Here is a 17,993-nt window from a genome sequence, read left to right as displayed (position 1 = left end):
AATAAGTAAATTTCTTAAGTTAAATGGAGTAATTAACGGATGTTTTCTTGCAACAAATGATATTATTAACTTGATTAATTAGGACTATTGTAAATTGAAATCCACTGCATAGAATCATATATTGTGAGCTAATCAATGGTGATTAGACCATTGAGATAGCTAATTAATCACTTTTCACCTCGTGCTTTTTGATATTGTCTGAAAAATTGTCTCTTGAAAAATGAAGTAATTAATAAAATATTATAATTTTTTTTTCTAACAAAAAAATATAAAATAGAAAATCATATGTAACCCATGTTCCTCCATGTTCATTTCCAATTCTTTAATTAATAACACTCAACAACTTCTTATTCTATTTGTGTTTGTGAGGGAATATATATCCAAAAAAAACATCTTTTTTTTTTATATATTTATTTATTATTAGTATTATTAATATGTTATTCCCTCTTTTTAAATTAACTTTATTCCTCAATTAAAGATATGGAGGAGAGAGGAAGGGCATCAAAGAATAAGAATTTCTTTCTTTTTTGGTCTTTGACAAAAAGCTCCCACTATGCCTAAAAGGGGGGCAACTCTTTGTTTGCTTTCACTATAATTAGGGTTTTCTTCTCATAATTAATTAGGGTTTCCCTTTTTTAATTTCAAGAGATTTGTCATTACATTGTGAATGAGGATGTTAATTAATCTTACTTAGTGATTAAATTAGTCTTTATGTGTAGGGACCTTCAAAAGAGAGAATTCAAAAAAAAAAAAAAAAAAATCATATAAAACAAGGATTGTCTTTTTTCTAATTCTATCACTTGCTTCTAAACAAGATTAATTACTCAATTTTTAACGAGTTGTTTAGTGTCTTAATCGTTTTTTAATAATTAATTCCTTAATTTAGAGAAAAAATGGATTAATTAACAAAAAGCAGTCAGAATCAACTTGTTGTATTTTCAACCTTTTTCTCCACACTTTAATTTGTGTAAAATATGACAAGAATTTCTTCTTCTTTTTTTTTTCTGAAAATGTGCAACTCTTTTGCTTGTAAAACTTTGAATATGTATTAAATAATTACCGATAACAATTATAGTAAATTATAAAAATACCCTGAACTTAGGCTAAATTACAAAAAAAAAAAAACCCCTCACCCATCAGTAATTATCAAAATCTCCACTTATGTTTTTGTCTTGCACCAACCCTCTTACAGTGTGTTTTTCACAAAATTTGGCTACCTTCGATTTGTTCCACGTCTGAAAGGGTAGAATCGGTATTTTGGGGAATCAATAAAGAAATTCAATCATGATAACGGGGAATAAATTCCTATGCACACATCACTTCTAAAGAGTAAAGACCAACTTTTTTGTTTTTTCATTTCAACCATTTTTATTTTATTTTATTTTTAATTACAATAAATAAATTTTTAATAGTTAACACACTATAAATAATTAAATATTACACAATAAAGTTACAAGTAATACAAAAAAATATGACTCGTAATTGTTCCAACTTCCATGTAAATGCCACGTATACGCATGTCCAAACCTAATGAAAATTTAAACTCTGAACTGATAAAATTTTGTTTCCAAGTCCCCGTGGATGCATAAGTCGATCGTAACCTTTTGGTACCCGACTTAAATTCTTGTCTTATTTATTCTGCTGTCAATAGTTAAAATACAATTGATATAATTGATGATAGAATCAAGAAATACAATGACAATAATGGAAAATTAATTATTTATAATAATTAAATCATGAGATACATGTTAGCACCAACTGTCAGATAGTTGAATATGGTTTGGATCATTACATTACATGCAAATGGTGTAATTATTTGGATATTATTATATAAATAATACAATCACGAGGAACATGTATATTGGTCACCAACTTCAATTAAAAAAAGTTTGTAATATAAAGAATTGTTAATTATATTATTATAAGATGAGACAAGCATTGATTTTGCAAACCAAACAATTAATCCATAATTAATTATTTAATTATGTAGTCGAGCTGTTTTATTTTTAGTCATCATTTTACACTTAATTAAATTAAAGTTTTTAGTCATTTGACTATGCCCAATTCATACGTACGTACTAATGAAGAGGTCGTGGTTTAATTATTGAAACTTGATATATTGACTCAATTTAATTTAATTTGAAAAAAGCAAAGTTGAATTTTAAATATTTTTATGAAAGGTAAAAATTACATCGAAACTAATAAAATTCTATTAATTTAGCAAATAAATTATCGAACTAATAATTTAATACGTTTTACCGAGTTGAGACATGAAGAAAATATTATTTAAACAAGAATATTAATTTATCGAAGTTTAGTATAATTCAAATAAAGACTCAATTTTTTTTGATAACTCATTTAATTGCTAATTAAAGGTTTTTGACCAATTGATATTGATGGATTAAGGGAAGATTACAAGTAGCTATACCTACTAATTAATGAAGGCAACCATATTGCACCAACTTTTTATAATACATAATATTATATATTTATATTTCTTAGACATTTTATGAAATTACCACAAATGTATAAGATCACACTTTTGCCCCAAAACTTTTACAATGTACAGTTTTACCTAAAAAAAGTTTTTAGCCAGCATTTATACCACCGGAGGCTTCCAAAATTAATTGCAAAGTGGCCCTTAGCCAACTCCTTTCCCACATGCAATCGTCCCATGTGTAAATAAATGACACTTAATTGGAAACATATTACTACTATTTAGAAAAACAAATCTTGCTTAATTAATTTAAGCCCTCGAGATCAAGAATGGGAATTTTGAAAGTCTTGTTTTTTGCACAATTTATAAAAACCCTAAAAATCAATTCTTTTTTGGGAATTCCCAAAAGAAAATTCCATATTTCAAGAACCAAAAAAAGCTAGTCAAAGAAAAGAAAATGGTGGTTAGTTAACTTGTTTTCAGATGTTTATACACATAATCTCTCTCTCTCTCTCTCTCTCTCTCTCTCTCTCTCTCACACACACACACACACACACACACTTTCTCTCTCAACAAGGACAGGCTGGAAGGATCCAAACACAAACCCCACCACAAAATTATAATCGATTGCTGATAATTAATAATAGGGCCTCTAACAAAAAAATTGATGTATCTATTCTCCACAAACTACCCAATTAAAAAATAAATTAAAGTGGGAGAAGAAATTAAAATTAAAATGAAAAAGAAAAAGAAAAAAGGAGAGAGAGAGAGAGAGAGAGGAGTGAAAAAGCAGGGGAAAGAAAGAAAGGAGGTAGTGGTTCCACTTCTCTTTTCTTGCAGCCTCTGCTTAGCATCACTTTTCTTTTTTCAGAGTTCCCATTCTTTACCTTCTTCTTTGTTTTTCTTTTTTTCTTTTTATTTGGTCAAGATTATCTCTACTCAAGTTGCTATTTCTACCCATTTCTTCAGCTGTAAGCCAGTTGTTCATTCATTCATTCTTTCCTCTTGATTGTTTCTTCCATATTTTTTTTTTGCAAAAGAACCCCTTTTTTCATCTGACAAGATCTTTAATTGTGTTTTTGTTTTTTCTTTTTGGCCCCTACTTGTGTTTTAATTTCAGTTGTGAATCCCCTTGTGTTGTTTTCAGGTTTCTGCTGATCAATCTTTGAAAGGATTGTGCCAAAGATTGAGTTTTTACAGCAATTTTGGGGGAAAAAAAACTGTTCTTGATTCTAATCTATTTGTTGTTCCAAAAGATTAAGTTTTTAAAGCAATTTGGGGGAAAAAACTGTTCTTGATTATAATCTATTTCTTGCTCCAACTTCCCTTCAAATGGTTTGAAGCTCCTCCATTTTCTTGAATTCACAAGCTGTTTAATTTTCCAACTTTTTTGCTGTATTACATACTTTCTTGATTCCATGGGACTTTGTCATGGAAAACCCAACGAACCCCCGAAAAACCTGTCCGAAAACCCAATAATCCCAGCTGAAAGCAATGATCCAACACTGAACAATCCCTCAACTGGGAAAACACCCAAATTCCCATTTTACAGCCCAAGTCCACTCCACAGTGCATTCAAGAATTCCCCGGCTAATTCGAGCAGTGCCCTTTCGACCCCTCTCCGTTTCTTTAAGCGTCCATTTCCGCCCCCATCGCCAGCTAAGCACATTAAGGCCTTGCTTGCAAGGAGGCATGGCTCCGTTAAGCCGAACGAGGCTACTATACCCGAAGGGAGTGAGTGTGAGATTATTGGGTTGGATAAAAATTTCGGGTTTTCGAAGAATTTCGTTAGCCACTATGAACTTGGGGAAGAAGTGGGTAGAGGGCACTTTGGGTACACTTGTTATGCTAAAGGAAAGAAGGGAAGCATGAAAGGGCAAGATGTGGCTGTTAAAGTTATTCCTAAATCAAAGGTCAATTTCGATTTGATTTACGTTTTCGAAGATTTATGTTGAATGTGACAATTTTGCTGTGGATTGATTGCCTCTGATTTTTCTCGAAATTTATGTCCGCTTTTCATTACTACGTTTTGTGTGCATTAGTAAATCGTAAACATAGGTGCGGACATCATTGAATGCATCATTGCATGAAGCAAAATTATAAGGAATTGGATTTGATGTAATATCCAATTTATCATAAATTTCTTGAATAATCTTTGTGTAATACAAAATTATGTAAGGGATTGCATGAAATGACTATCATATATATAGTCGAGGTCGGAGTGTAATATTTTGTATTTTGTGCAGATGACTACAGCAATTGCCATAGAAGATGTGAGAAGAGAAGTAAAGATTCTACAAGCGCTGACTGGACATAAGAACTTAGTTCAATTCTACGATGCCTATGAAGATGAAGACAATGTCTACGCAGTGATGGAGTAAGTTTCGATTTTGGACTCTTTCACCTCATCTATCGGGGCTCTGTTTCGATAAAGTATGTAACTTTTCTCGTTTTTTCAGGTTATGCAAAGGAGGAGAACTACTTGATCGTATACTTTCGAGGTATGCTCGATCATTTATTATACTAATGTTTAACTGTCGATCACAGTTTGTCCAGGCCTTCCAATTATTATTTTTTTTTTCTTTTCACTAGGGGTGGAAAATACTCGGAAGAGGATGCGAAAATCATTATGGTGCAGATTTTGAGTGTTGTGGCATATTGCCATCTTCAAGGTGTCGTTCACCGAGACCTAAAACCCGAGGTACATTGACTATTGTACCTAACAATTTGACAGATATTTTTATCTTATTCAATTATTAAATTCGGCTCTGGTTAGGCATATCTCTGTGAGTATCGACCGTGCATTGGTTATTAATTGAATAATGTCATATCTCGAAAGTTTACGTAACAGCTTTCACTTATCTGTATGTAACTGACATGGGTTTTTCTCAAAATTGCCTCAGAATTTTCTCTTTGTTACGAAAGACGAGCATTCCTCTTTGAAGGCAATCGACTTTGGACTCTCTGATTACGTAAAGCCAGGTTAACTCTATTTCTAAATACTTCCGTTGTTCTTCTAATTACTTTCTTGGAATTTAGATTTTGACGAAATGAATAAATTTTCGACAGATGAAAGGCTGAACGATATTGTTGGTAGTGCGTATTATGTGGCGCCCGAAGTTTTGCATAGATCGTACGGCACAGAGGCTGACATGTGGAGCATTGGTGTGATTGCTTATATTCTTCTTTGTGGAAGTAGACCGTTCTGGTCAAGAACAGAATCCGGAATCTTCCGGGCTGTAATAAAGGCTGACCCTAATTTCGAGGAAGCCCCATGGCCCACACTTTCTCTCGAAGCCATAGATTTTGTGAAACAGTTATTAAACAAGGACTATCGTAAAAGGCTAACTGCAGCTCAGGCTCTCTGTAAGAAGTTCGATTAATATTATTTTTTTTTCATTTATCGATTTTTTTTTATAAACGGATTGTTGCGTGTATAGGTCATCCATGGCTGACTGGACACCACGAAGAGAAAATTCCAATGGATATGATAACGTATAAGTTTGTGAAAGCTTATATATGTTCGACTTCTTTGAGGAAAACAGCTTTAGGGGTATGCATGCATGCAATGCGTATTTTCGGATTTAGAGAAAATTCTCTTTGCTAAGAGGAAGACATCTTATTCGACTAATTCCTTTATTTAATGTACAGGCTCTTGCACGAACATTGACAGTACCGCAGTTAGCCTATCTCCGAGATCAGTTTGCAATGTTAGGACCAAATAAGAGTGGTTTTGTATCCCTACAAAACTTCAAAACTGTCAGCTCTCTCTCTCTCTCTCTCTCTCTCTCTCTCTCTCTCTCACACACACACACACACGCACACAAACTTTGTGCTGTTTTTGGGTTGTACCTTACTTTGCAATTGAATCACTTGTCTGCAGGCTATGGCGAAGATTTCGACTGATGCAATGAAAGAATCACGTGTTGTGGATTATGTCAATGTGGTAAAACTTTCGGTTGTCTTTTTGTTTTTTCTGTTCAAATGTTGTTAAATAGTTTGATAAGTACCAAACCGACAAGGACCATTGCATCTTCGTCTTGATTGAGTTAACTGCAAAAAAAAAATCAAAAAAAAAAAATGTTATTGCTTGTGTCGTGCAGGTGAGTTCTCTTCAGTACAGAAAATTGGATTTCGAAGAATACTGCGCTGCAGCGATAAGCGTGCATCAGCTAGAAGGATCGGAAGGCTGGGAGCAACACGCACGCAACGCTTACGAACTTTTTGAAAAGAACGGAAATCGGCCCATTATGATCGAAGAACTTGCCTCTGTACGCCTCTCTCTCTTGATCGAATTTTTGTTTATTTTAAGAAAATCCTGACCGTCGATTCTTGTTCTAAACAGGAGCTCGGACTTAGTCCATCTGTACCAGTGCACGTAGTTCTGCAGGATTGGATAAGACACTCAGACGGGAAACTAAGCTTCTTGGGCTTTGTAAGACTTCTGCATGGAGTGTCCGCACGAACATTTCAGAAGGCGTGAAACTGAATTCTCTATTCTTTTGGGACATAATTGCCCCTGAAAATCAACAGTATTTTTGCCCCGATTAAAAGGGCCGTTTGGAAGAAAGAAGCATGGGATTATTATTGCATGTTAAATTTTTGCACAGAAGGTCGATGGAAGTTGTAGCTGTAGCCATTTGCAGCAAAACTCGGTTCAGAATATGTTTCGTTTTCGTGTAATTTTTTTTTTCCTTTCGGTGAGAGTTGTACAGATGAGTGTAGATGGGAAAAAAAGAGTGTATTTTAGAGCAAGAAGACTGATGCAAGCTCTAGTGGGGTTGTGTGTGGTGACTTTTAAAATAAAATCGTATATTCTTTTACGCTTTGCCGAACGGTTTTTATCTCAACCTTCATTTAAATCGAATCGGTAAGTTTTAATTTAAAAACTTGCGTGCTCGAAGTTAATTGCCAAAAGTACGAACTTAAGGCTACGTACGTAGCTGCTACACGATATAAATTACAATTGGATTTACCTGGATTGAAGTATTGGTTTTTCATAGCCCATTCGTCGCGCATGGACGCAAACTTCTTGAACTTGTACATGAAAAATCTTAAAATACGGTAATAACTCGAAAACGAAAAACACCAGGCTCGGAAAAGATTTGGCAAAAATGTAAATATTCGGCAATAGAAGTTACCTTGAAGTTCAACCAATGCACCTATCTGGTTGGCTGCAGGTTTCATCTATCACCTAAGAAAAACAATAAGCAAACAAATTAATGAACACTCTAATATAAGTAAGATTTTAATTTGAAAATAAGAAATTAACTTCTCATATTTTCTATGTTGTTAAATAATGGAAAATAAATAAAACTAATTATCAAGAAATGTAAGGGGGCAATAAATAGGAATACAAACTTGAGGGTGGACCTTTATGTAATTATATAAAATTGAGCACCCTGCAAATTAATAATACTCTCTTCACTCCCAAAAGGGGTTTAGGGTTTTAGGGTTTTAAGACTTCCGATTCGCATTTCTGCAATTTCTCTTGTACTGCTGTTACCTTTTGCGAACAGAAATTGGAAATTTCGACGATAAGCATGTGGGCACTTCGTAGAGCTTCGATTAATCTCAGGTAATTCGTTCTTCTCTTAAATCATATGCGCGCCTCTTGTTGTCTGTGTGCTGATTTATGTGCTTGAAATGCAATTTATTTCTTCTGTTCTGCATTTTAATGGCGTTTTGTAATCAGGTTTATACGTACGTGCCTTGGGTTGTTTTTGTGTTCGTTGCAGGTATTTGTAAGAAGCATAAGTGAGAGATAGTTATCGTAATCTGGAGTTTATATTTCATTTTCTTTGGTTAACTGATTTAAATGATAGAAGTTTAGTGTTCGTACTTCACACCGTGGAATTAAATTAGTTCTGCAATTCATGTATATTTATATGTATATGTGTGCTGTGGAAGAGTGTGTGTGTGTGTGTGTGTGTGTTTCCTTTTGTTTTTGGATTTCTTTCAGCTTTGGAGGTTGTTTTTTTCCATTTGTACACCAGCTTTTGGTTAAATGTGTGCTGCGTTAGTTGTTACTGTTATATTTGGTTCTTTCTTATGTAGTTCGAAACTGGGAATGCTCTATACTTAATATCATCTTGTCACTGTTGTGATATTGTATCTTGTTTCCTTTCCAGGAATCGAGGATTAAGTTCAGGGATCGCTCGAATCTGCTGTGCGAAACCAGAGATAGCAAGATGCTATTTGGAAAATTGTAATTCTGGAATTGTCGATTCTCATAAAGACCTATCAAACACATTCGTACATTCGACAAGAGCTTACAACACATCGAGTTCTTCAAATCCGTACATGGAAGCTCGCACATTTTCTTCAGAAGCTGGTGCTAAGAGCAACGAAGAGCAAACTGATGATGTGGCGGATGCTTTTACCGAGCTCGACACTCCACTTACTGCAGTCAAAGAAGCTGCTTCTGCAGATGAAGCTGACGAGTCTATGTCTGAAGCGGAGCTATCCGAGGGTGAGAATATAGAAAACGAGTTAGATACCTTAGAGACCAAGACTGATGCTGGAGAGAGAAGATCTAAAACTAGGGCTACGTCAGCAATGTTTAAGGCTATACTCGCTTCTAACAACTTACCCGTGGGAAAGGTTTTGGATAAATGGGTTGAAGCGGGAAATGAAGTGACCCGAACAGAAGCATCAATGGCCATGTTTGATCTTCGGAAGCGGCGAATGTTCGTCAGGGCCTTGCAGGTGTGTCTTTTAATCTTTTTTACCGTGTCAGATTGATTTTGTTTACTCAATCTTGGCTTTTGTTATCATATGATTTGGAAGTTTGTTGTATCTAAATGCTTTGCATCATGCTATAGTATATTATGCCGTTTCTTGAATTTCCCGGTGCTGAATGGAGTAATACAACAAAAGAACATAAACAATTCATAACTCGCCATTTTCCGTATAATTTGGCCTAGCTTGAGAGGAAATTCACTATTTTGTCACTTTCGTATATTTTGCAGCTCTCGGAATGGTTGGAGTCGTCCAAGAGCATTGAATACAAGGAGAACGCTTACGCCTCCCGTGTTGATCTAATTGCCAAAGTCCGTAGTATATTCAAGGCAGAAGAGTACATTAGTAAGATACCCGAATCTTTCAGGGGCGAAATAGTCTATCGCACCCTGTTGGCTAACTGCATAGCCGCTAGCAACGTGAAGAAATCAGAGGAGCTCTTCAACAAAATGAAGAGCTTATTCCCGATCACATGCTTCTCTTGCAATCAATTGTTGCTACTGTACAAGAGGGTCGACAAGAAGAAAATAGCAGAAGTTTTGTCGCTAATGGAGAGAGAAAATGTCAAAATGTCCCACTTCACTTACCAAATCTTGATCGACGTGAAAGGACAGTCGAAGGACATTACTGGGATGGAACAAATAGTCGAGACAATGAAATCTAAAGAAATGGAACCCAATACCAAGATTCTACTATCGTTGGCTCGAAATTATGTTTCCGCCGGTCTGAAAGACAAAGCCGAGGCTGTCTTGAAAGAGATGGAGGGGGGAGATATCGTAAAAAACCGTTGGGCATGTAGGTATCTCCTTCCGATTTACGCTTCCCTCGAACGAGAAGACGAAGTGGAGAGAATCTGGAAAGTGTGCGAATCCAATCCACGACACGAGGAGTGCATGGCAGGTATTGAAGCGTGGGGCCACCTCAAGAGAATTGAGGATGCTGAGTCAGCGTTCGATAAAATGATGAAGAAATTGCAGAAGCCCTCTTCGAAGCATTTCACGGCTTTGCTAAAGATTTACGCAGACCACAAAATGCTGGAAAAGGGGAAGGATTTGGTGAAACGGATGTCTGAGAGTGGATGCAGTGTGGGCCCGCTCGTGTGGAATGCTGTGGTGAAGCTCTATGTGGGGTCCGGAGAAGTGGAGAAGGCGGATTCTATATTAGAGAAGGCGATCAAGGGTAGAAAGGGGAAACCGCTATGTGATTCGTTTTTGGCTATTTTGGATGGATATGCAAATAAGGGAGATGTGCATAACGCTGAAAAGATATTTATGAAGATTAGAGAGGCTGGGTATACTGCGCGTGCTAAGCCTTATAAATCGCTGCTTTATGCTTATATAAACGCGAAAGCGCCTGCGTATGGGTTTAGAGAGAGATTGAAGGCGGATAATGTTGATGCGGATTTGGGTGCGTTGTTAGCTAGAGTTGATGCTTTCGGGAAGAAGGCTTTGACTAAGTCCAGTCAAAATTTGTTGGACGTTTAGATTTTATTATGTTGCCATAGTAAGATTAGAATAGTAAGTAAAATCTTGTGCTTCCATGGTGGGCCGGCGGCGGCGTTCGTCAGCGGCGGAGGTCTGGTGGCAGTGGTCAGGCGGTCCGGTTCGGTTCGATGGATGTGTATTTATTATTTTCCTTTGTTTTTTTTTCTTCAAATCTTGTATACGGACTTGTGTCAGATGAAACTCGAGAGGGTATTTTGGGAATATGATTTTATGGCAGTTTTTTTAAATGAAAAAAATGGCGGGAAATGAATAAACACATGCCGAGAGGATGCTCGCTAAGATTAGAGAACCTGGATTCGCCTCATGTGTTGGGCCTTACAGAGGACTCCTGTATGCGTACATAAATGCAAAAGCACAGCCTTACGGTTTTAGAGAGAGAATGGAGGAGGATAGTGTTGTACCGAATGTAGCATTGGTTGAACTATTATCTCGAGCGGATGCATTTAGAGAGTCGACAGTAGCCGAGTTGCCGGAATAAAGGGAACTCAGCTTTTTTTTTTTTTTTTTTTTTTTTTTTGCTGCACATGTGCGCTGCGACGAACTCAACGACAGTCGTTGATAGCCATGGATTCCAAATTTGTTGCAAAATGAATTTACGGAACGAAGCTCGGTGGATGTTTGATTATTAAAAAAAAAAGTGTGCACTTATTTGATATGAATTTATTTATATAAAAAAAAAAAGAAAATAAAAACCATGTTTAAAATATGAAAATTTCTATTTTAGGCTAAAAATATTAAATTTTAGAAAAGAGTAGAAATTATTTTTAAAAATAAGAAAGAAAAAAGGAAAAAAAAAAGGATCAGAAATATAATTAAAACTTTGAGATGGACTAATATGTAATTTCACTGAGGGTTTTTAGGGCTTTACGATTTCTCAGTAGCATTTCTCAAATTTCTTGTGATTACTGAAGTTTCGAGAATCAGAATGTGGGCATTTCGCAGAGCTTCGATTCATATCAGGTAAATCATTTCTTATCTTTGTTTACATATATGCATCTGTCAGCTGATTTATGTGCTTGAAATGCAATTTTCTTTCCCCGTATATTCTGATGTGCGATTTCATGATATTTTTGTGATCCATTTTACATACGCGGCGAGGGTTTTGTTAATTTGTTAGCTGCGACCATTTTTTCAACGTTGTGTTGTGTGTGTGTGTGTGTGTGTGTGTGTGTGTGTGTGTGTGTGTGTGTGTGTGTGTGTGTGTGTGTGTGTTTGGGCAAGTCTTTTCCATTAATAAAAGGCAGAGCAATTTATGATGAAACCCAATCTTGATTTTGTCTCGACCTGCAGATTTAATTATTTATGATGTCTCTGTTAATTTATGTATTCCTATCTGATTTTCGTTTGAAATTAGGTGGCTTATTGTAATGTCATTATTGTGATGTGTAAAACATCTCTCTCTCTCTCTATCCAGGAATCGAGAATTAAATTCAGGGATTGCTAGAATACGCTCTGTGAAATCAGATACGGCAATATGTTATTCCGAAAACTATAATACTGAAATTGTGGAATCTCATAGAAACCTGTTAGATGCATCGGTGTATTCAACGAGATCTTTCAACGCATCACCAAGTTCTTCAAACTCGTATATGAATGTACGCACTCTTTTTTCCAAAGCCGGTGCAAAGAGCAGAGTCGAGCGAGATGATGATTTGGAGGATGCTTTTTCTGAACTCGAAGCTCCACTTGGTGCAGTCGGAAAAGCTGCTTCTGCAGATGACATAGATGATTTAATGTCTGAATCAGATCTGTACGAGGGTGAGAGTGTCACTACTGAGGGTGATGCTGAAAAGAAAAGTTTTCCCAAAACTAATCCTCATTCAGCATTCACAAAGGCTGTACTGGGTGCTCCGATTGTATCGGTGGTCAAGGTTTTGGATCAATGGGTCAAAGAAGGAAACGAGCTGACTAAACCAGAAGTGTCGTCAACCATGGTTAATCTTCGGAAGCGGCGAATGTTCGTCAAGGCCTTGAAGGTGTGTTTTATTTTCAGACTTTTTTTTACTGTATAAAATTTTAGTCTTCATTTCGGTTTTTGTTGTATCATACTCAAGATTTAAGAGGTAGCTACGGTGATGTGGTTGAACTTCTTGAGTTTATTTTATATAAGAACGGTGAACGAATCTTTCACTTTGTAGCCAATTGAGAGCCTTTGTTTGGCTGGAGAGATCCCTCAGTCTCGATTAGAATCAATCAATTTTGTGTCCCGTAATTCTGACATGCTACTGACAAACTTATAGTCAGTTAAGATGATGTAGGATGCTCTCATGAAAGAAATAATTTGGCTTAGCTTGTTTTCCAAATCAAGATTCAGATTTCTTTTGCATGGGTATCGTATAAAGTTTTTCTACTTTTATAAGTTGGCTGATGCAATATGCATGTATTTGTCTCTGGATATACGAGATTTGGATGGGGAATTAACTTTTCCACTTTATATTTTTGGTAGATGTCGGAGTGGTTGGAGCACACAAAGCTTCTTGAGTTTAACGAGAGTAATTACGCCTCTCGTGTTGATTTAATTGTCAAAGTTCATGGTATACCCAAGGCAGAAGAGTACATTAAGCGAATCCCCGAATCTTTTAGAGGTGAAATTGTGTACCGTACTCTACTGGCAAACTGCGTCTCTACAGGCAATGTGAAGAAATCCGAAGATCTCTTCAACAAAATGAAGAGCTTATTCCCTATCACATGCTTTTCTTGCAATCAGTTGTTACTTCTGTACAAGAGAACCGACAACAAGAAAATTTCCAACGTTTTGTCGTTGATGGAGAAAGAAAATATCAAGCCATCCTATTTCACTTACCACGTTTTGATAAGTGCCAAAGGGTTGTCCAATGATATTAGTGGGATGGAAAAAATCGTCGAGAAAATGAAGACTGAAGGGGTGGAACCTAATACTATAATCCAAGTATCGTTGGCTCGATACTATGCTATTGCTGGTCTGAAAGATAAAGCCAAAGCTGTATGTAAGGAGATAGAAGGAGAAGATATAACGAAGAACCGCTGGGCTTGTGGAGTGTTGCTCCCGATTTATGCTTCACTAAGAATGGAAGACGAAGTCGAAAGAATCTGGAAAGTATGTCAATCGGATCTTCGAACGAAGGAGTGTCTTGCTGCCATCGAAGCTTGGGGGCAGCTCAAGCGAATCGAAGATGCTGAGTCAGCTTTCGATAAGATGATGAAAATTTTGAAGAAGCCCACTTCGAAGCATTTTGCTGCTCTGATAAAAATCTATGCAGATCACAAAATGTTGGATAAAGGGAAGGGTTTAGTGAAACGAATGTCGGAGAGTGGGTGCAGTGTGGGGCCGCTGACATGGGATGCGTTAGTGAAGCTGTACGTCGGAGCTGGAGAAGTGGAAAAGGCTGATTCGATACTCGAAAAGGCTGTGAAGCAGAAATCGACAAAGCCTCTTTGTAGCTCTTTCTTGACAATCTTGGATGAATATGCAAACAGAGGAGATATACACAACGCGGAGAAGATATTCGTAAAGATCAGAGAAGCTGGATTCGCCTCAAGGGTTCGGCCTTACAGATCGCTTCTTTATGCTTACATAAACGCGAAAGCACCATCCTACGGGTTTAGAGAGAGAATGAAGGGCGATAATGTTGTACCTAATGCAGCTTTGGTTGGACTTTTGGCTCGAACGGATGCATTTAGAAAGTCGCCACTGGATGAGCTGCTCGAGTAATGGGAACCGGGATTGATTGTTTCATTAATAAGATTGCAAATTAAGGTTAGCTTGTTAGAATGGGTTATATATAGTTCATTTATTCTTGCTAATTTTTTTTTTTTCTTTTTGAACCGCGACCACATAGTTGCACTGGCTGCGACGGGCTCGACGAATTGTTGGCGAGATTCGTTTGCGATTTTGTTTTCCTATTATCTCTCTGGTGTGGGAAAAAACCTAGAATTTTTATTTATTCAGACATCCTCAAAGCTTACGGACATAAAGTATGCAATTAAATCAAGAGCACAAACTATTGATTCCTATTCTACTACAATAAACACACAACACAGCCATAAACAATACAAATATTTCAAAAGTGTGTGTAGTAATCTTGCAGAGAGCATTTTCATCTTCAAATCTTTTTGTTAGTTTTCGAGCATTCATCGTTCTTGTGGCCTTGCAAGCCAAAGTGAACTAAGGGCTCGAAGCCTCGAAAAGTAATCGTTTATCAACACAAGTGCACGAGCCGATTGTCTTGTTGTCAATGTCCGATGCATCTGTTGCAGCGTTTGTTGCCTCAGATTGTCAGCCTAGCACATTCAAAAACAAAAAGAAAAATCAATATTTTTTTATTAATTAATTTATTCGAGATATAATATAATATTGCACGACGGTAACCAATTAATTTACCTGTCGAAGAAAACCTTCAAGAGTACCCAACTTGCCCATGGCCATTGCCATCTGTCCCATATAATTAGCTACGTTTCCAGACGAGCCTTCGGTCCCACTAGCTAAAGTCTCGGCTAGAGATTGTTGTAATGCTTCCATACCTTGTGAAAGTGCATCTTCCGCTTGATGTGACGATTGCTGCAAATTGTAGAATCCCGTCATTTGCTGCTCCGTCAGAGGCTCCAATTGGTTCACAAGAAGCTGTAAAAAAAAAACCTTTCTTTTATTATTGTGTCGATATAATTTTATTTTATAAATAAATACATAAATACACATTGTGGGTCCCACCTTGAGAAGTTCAGACGGGCGAAAGCCACCGAGCCACAGAAAACACCTTTCTGCAGGTGTTTTCCACATTCCCGATAAGATGTGGAAAACATCGGCTTTTGCTGCATTGCCTTTCAGCCTGAAAATATCGTTGAAGTGCGTTTTAACACTGTCCACGATACTATGAAGTTCAGTGTCACTCGCATGCGAAGTGACAGCTGTCCTCAGCTCGTTTATCCGTCTGCTCTGTTCTTCCATCCACCTCGCGTATTCCACATCGAAAGCAGAGGCCCCTACATTACGAAAAGCTGATAAATCAGAAAGATAAAAGACGAATAATACTCCACTGCCCATTTTATAGCGCATAAAGTTTAAATAGACCTTTTAACACGACTGAAACATAATGCATATTGTCTCGATATGCCTGGTAATAAAAAAAATCATAACATTCTCACCTGCATTAGATTGATCTCCATTGTTGGAAACGAATGCACCGTGCTGACGTGGCGGCTTCAGCTCCTGCTCTAATTGAGTTAGCTTCATACGGCTACTCTCCAGCTGCTGTACATAGGCCTGTAAAGTAACACGTAAATGATAAATCTACTCGGAATAAAAAATATATACATATATTTCTTAGCAAAATCAAATTAGAAAGAAATGAACTTTGAATCTCGACTCCGGAAAACGTACTTTCTTCCTCAGTCTGCTTTTCCTAGCAGCTTCACGATTTTGTGCAAGCCTTCGCAGTGTCTGTATATATAAATAATCTCATAAGAAAAGAATCATAAATTCACTCCACTGATATACAGAAGTATACTGATATATGTAAGTATAAAGGTGCAACCTTCTGATCTAGGGTTTTTTCTTTCGATTTGTCGCTGGAATCCGATACTGCGGGACCCGCAGATTGACCCATTTCAATCTGCAGACATGGCACGAATACATTATAGGCAGAAGTACAATAGAAGGAAATTTATTCATATAATAGTATAAACCAACAAATCCCATTCTGAATATCCCACTTTGATACGGTGCAATTTCTGAAAAAGGAGACGATTTAAAAAATAAAAAAAAGAATGTCGGGGTATAAGGAAAAATCACCATTTGATTTTTATCATCGGGGTCCGCATCTGTTGAAGTATCTGTACGGGAACTGGAATCTGCCGCCATGCTAGATTCTCCCCAATTCTCGAGCTGAAAACCCGATGCAGTTACTAGATTCGGGTTTTGCGCTTGTACTGCTTGTGATCCCAGAAAAGCTACGGGAAAGTTTGTGTTGGTCGAAGCACGAGGCTGCATTCTCAAATGTATGTAAAAAAGAATTTGTCAAAAAGTTACATATAAAAGTAAAAGTAGTTACAAATTATTGAGATAAGTGATAGTTACGTTATTGATTGCACCAGATTGAAGATCGGGGCTCATTGTTTGGCTCGGATTAAGCACTGGAGCTGCTGCATAAGAAGAACTTGTTTTATTATCGAACATAATTAAGTCTAAAAACAAGCTCGATTGGATTTATTATCGTGAAACTTACTTCGAGTGACATTAGCAGCATTTCCAATACGAAACCCAAGATACGGATTGAGTAGCCCAAAATCAGAAACTCTTGAAGATTGTGTTCTATTTACATCTTTATCCCTGCAATTTCAAACCACGAAACTAAATCCAATAAACCGATAAATTACTCGAGCATATGCAACAACACTACATTGAGTGGATACAAGACCAACAAACCAAAACAAAATTATATGCCAAAACTACGTCAGAAAAGTCGCAACGAATTTTAATCGAAACACAATTAGCCGGTCGAACGATTAACAAGATTTTTTAACTTTGTGTATCTACCACCTCTGTTTCTTTACCAAACCTAATAACATAGCTACTGAATTTATATATCACTTTTTTCACAACAGCAAAGCAAGAAATAATACTAAATATTAGGTTAGTTAACAAAAACTCAGAGTTCTTGATTAATAAATAATTAACATCAGATAATCACCAAAAAACAAATGAAATTATACATACATATGATTTACGAAACCGCAGTCTGAGAAATGAAGCTCGCCATCGCAATTTTTGACTGTTGCGCCCACGAATCAAACCCCAACTCAAATGGGTCACAGAAATTACGAACTCAACCCAAAAAAAGATTAAATCTTTGGACTAAAAACGAAGAGTAATTGCTCCGGAAAACCTAATTTCAGAAACAAATCGGACTGTTTTACAAAATTAATTAAGTCCCACCTGATAAATCAACTCATACGACTGAACTGAGTGATAATCAACCCACGCGCGCTGAAATTTGTTCAAGAACTTCAATTTCAAAAGGTAAGATTGGATCGTTTTTGACCCTTTGAAACCAATAAATAGCAATTTATGATTTTAATAATTAATAATATAAAAAACGAGAGAATTTATTTTATTTGGATATATATTAAATATGTAGTGTGTTTTATACTTCTAACATTATATACTCGTCAATGGAGAAAAAATTATAGAGGAGCTCGTTTGGCTAAATTTATTTTAAATAATTAATAAGTTAATAATTAATAAGTTTTTATGTTCGATAAATTGTTTTAAAAGCCAAATATACGATTACGTATCTAATGTAATCGTATTTTTCTCTAATATATAAGATAATAAT

The 17,993-nt window shown here is 36.4% G+C and overlaps 4 protein-coding genes across 8 annotated transcripts; 3 read left to right on the top strand and 1 right to left on the bottom strand.

Moving 5' to 3' along the window:
- Positions 1 to 2,912: 2,912 nt before the first annotated feature.
- On the top strand, positions 2,913 to 7,265 carry CRK1 (CDPK-related kinase 1). 2 transcript variants are annotated; one of them, XM_088825347.1, is made up of 12 exons: positions 2,913 to 3,248; positions 3,585 to 4,350; positions 4,684 to 4,814; positions 4,897 to 4,938; positions 5,030 to 5,138; positions 5,341 to 5,419; positions 5,507 to 5,803; positions 5,878 to 5,990; positions 6,089 to 6,196; positions 6,321 to 6,383; positions 6,541 to 6,708; positions 6,783 to 7,265. In XM_088825347.1, exons 2-12 carry the CDS (start codon positions 3,856 to 3,858, stop codon positions 6,918 to 6,920), a joined length of 1,743 nt encoding a protein of 580 aa, XP_088681473.1. In that variant the 5' UTR covers positions 2,913 to 3,248; positions 3,585 to 3,855; the 3' UTR covers positions 6,921 to 7,265. The 2 variants fall into 2 exon arrangements, with proteins under 2 accessions (XP_088681473.1, XP_088681472.1); XM_088825346.1 differs by having other exon boundaries at positions 3,104 to 3,408.
- A 494-nt stretch (positions 7,266 to 7,759) lies between these two features.
- On the top strand, positions 7,760 to 10,886 carry LOC105976729 (pentatricopeptide repeat-containing protein At1g80270, mitochondrial-like). The gene is made up of 3 exons (XM_013001988.2): positions 7,760 to 8,015; positions 8,569 to 9,145; positions 9,409 to 10,886. Exons 1-3 carry the CDS (start codon positions 7,981 to 7,983, stop codon positions 10,660 to 10,662), a joined length of 1,866 nt encoding a protein of 621 aa, XP_012857442.1. The 5' UTR covers positions 7,760 to 7,980; the 3' UTR covers positions 10,663 to 10,886.
- Positions 10,887 to 11,429: 543 nt separating this feature from the next.
- On the top strand, positions 11,430 to 14,631 carry LOC105976618 (pentatricopeptide repeat-containing protein At1g80270, mitochondrial). The gene is made up of 3 exons (XM_013001867.2): positions 11,430 to 11,643; positions 12,098 to 12,659; positions 13,130 to 14,631. Exons 1-3 carry the CDS (start codon positions 11,609 to 11,611, stop codon positions 14,372 to 14,374), a joined length of 1,842 nt encoding a protein of 613 aa, XP_012857321.2. The 5' UTR covers positions 11,430 to 11,608; the 3' UTR covers positions 14,375 to 14,631.
- On the bottom strand, positions 14,580 to 17,791 carry LOC105976620 (transcription factor TGA2.3). Of its 4 annotated transcripts, none has more exons than XM_013001868.2 (10): positions 17,375 to 17,791; positions 16,884 to 16,987; positions 16,736 to 16,800; positions 16,451 to 16,642; positions 16,194 to 16,271; positions 16,040 to 16,099; positions 15,805 to 15,922; positions 15,371 to 15,642; positions 15,044 to 15,283; positions 14,580 to 14,943 (listed from the first exon to the last, which is right to left on the bottom strand). In XM_013001868.2, coding segments are annotated over exons 1-10 (1,281 nt in total). In that variant the 5' UTR covers positions 17,377 to 17,791; the 3' UTR covers positions 14,580 to 14,793. The 4 variants fall into 4 exon arrangements, with proteins under 4 accessions (XP_012857322.1, XP_012857323.1, XP_088681932.1 ...); XM_013001869.2 differs by having other exon boundaries at positions 16,736 to 16,797; XM_088825806.1 differs by having other exon boundaries at positions 17,594 to 17,740.
- Between the last annotated feature and the right edge of the window lie 202 nt (positions 17,792 to 17,993).

Source organism: Erythranthe guttata, chromosome 11, assembly GCF_056151865.1.
Source record: "Erythranthe guttata isolate IM_541 chromosome 11, IM_541, whole genome shotgun sequence".
In the NCBI taxonomy this organism is placed as follows: Eukaryota; Viridiplantae; Streptophyta; class Magnoliopsida; order Lamiales; family Phrymaceae; genus Erythranthe; species Erythranthe guttata.
The sequence above is the reverse complement of the archived record's forward strand: the minus strand, read 5'-3'. Positions and strand labels throughout refer to the sequence as shown.

What these genes read in the sequence shown, in the direction of transcription:
- LOC105976620 (XM_013001868.2), bottom strand. An exon ending in TGGAGATCAATCTAATGCAG is followed by an intron (nt 15,643 to 15,804) that starts GTGAGAATGTTA and finishes TTCGTAATGTAG; the next exon opens with GGGCCTCTGCTTTCGATGTG. An exon ending in GCCCGTCTGAACTTCTCAAG is followed by an intron (nt 15,284 to 15,370) that starts GTGGGACCCACA and finishes TTTTTTTTACAG; the next exon opens with CTTCTTGTGAACCAATTGGA.
- CRK1 (XM_088825347.1), top strand. Translation starts at nt 3,856, where the DNA reads ATGGGACTTTGTCATGGAAAACCCAACGAACCCCCGAAAAACCTGTCC. An exon ending in CCCTACAAAACTTCAAAACT is followed by an intron (nt 6,197 to 6,320) that starts GTCAGCTCTCTC and finishes ACTTGTCTGCAG; the next exon opens with GCTATGGCGAAGATTTCGAC. An exon ending in TTGTGGATTATGTCAATGTG is followed by an intron (nt 6,384 to 6,540) that starts GTAAAACTTTCG and finishes TGTGTCGTGCAG; the next exon opens with GTGAGTTCTCTTCAGTACAG.
- LOC105976618 (XM_013001867.2), top strand. Translation starts at nt 11,609, where the DNA reads ATGTGGGCATTTCGCAGAGCTTCGATTCATATCAG. An exon ending in AGAGCTTCGATTCATATCAG is followed by an intron (nt 11,644 to 12,097) that starts GTAAATCATTTC and finishes CTCTCTATCCAG; the next exon opens with GAATCGAGAATTAAATTCAG. An exon ending in TGTTCGTCAAGGCCTTGAAG is followed by an intron (nt 12,660 to 13,129) that starts GTGTGTTTTATT and finishes TATTTTTGGTAG; the next exon opens with ATGTCGGAGTGGTTGGAGCA.
- LOC105976729 (XM_013001988.2), top strand. Translation starts at nt 7,981, where the DNA reads ATGTGGGCACTTCGTAGAGCTTCGATTAATCTCAG. An exon ending in AGAGCTTCGATTAATCTCAG is followed by an intron (nt 8,016 to 8,568) that starts GTAATTCGTTCT and finishes TTTCCTTTCCAG; the next exon opens with GAATCGAGGATTAAGTTCAG. An exon ending in TGTTCGTCAGGGCCTTGCAG is followed by an intron (nt 9,146 to 9,408) that starts GTGTGTCTTTTA and finishes TATATTTTGCAG; the next exon opens with CTCTCGGAATGGTTGGAGTC.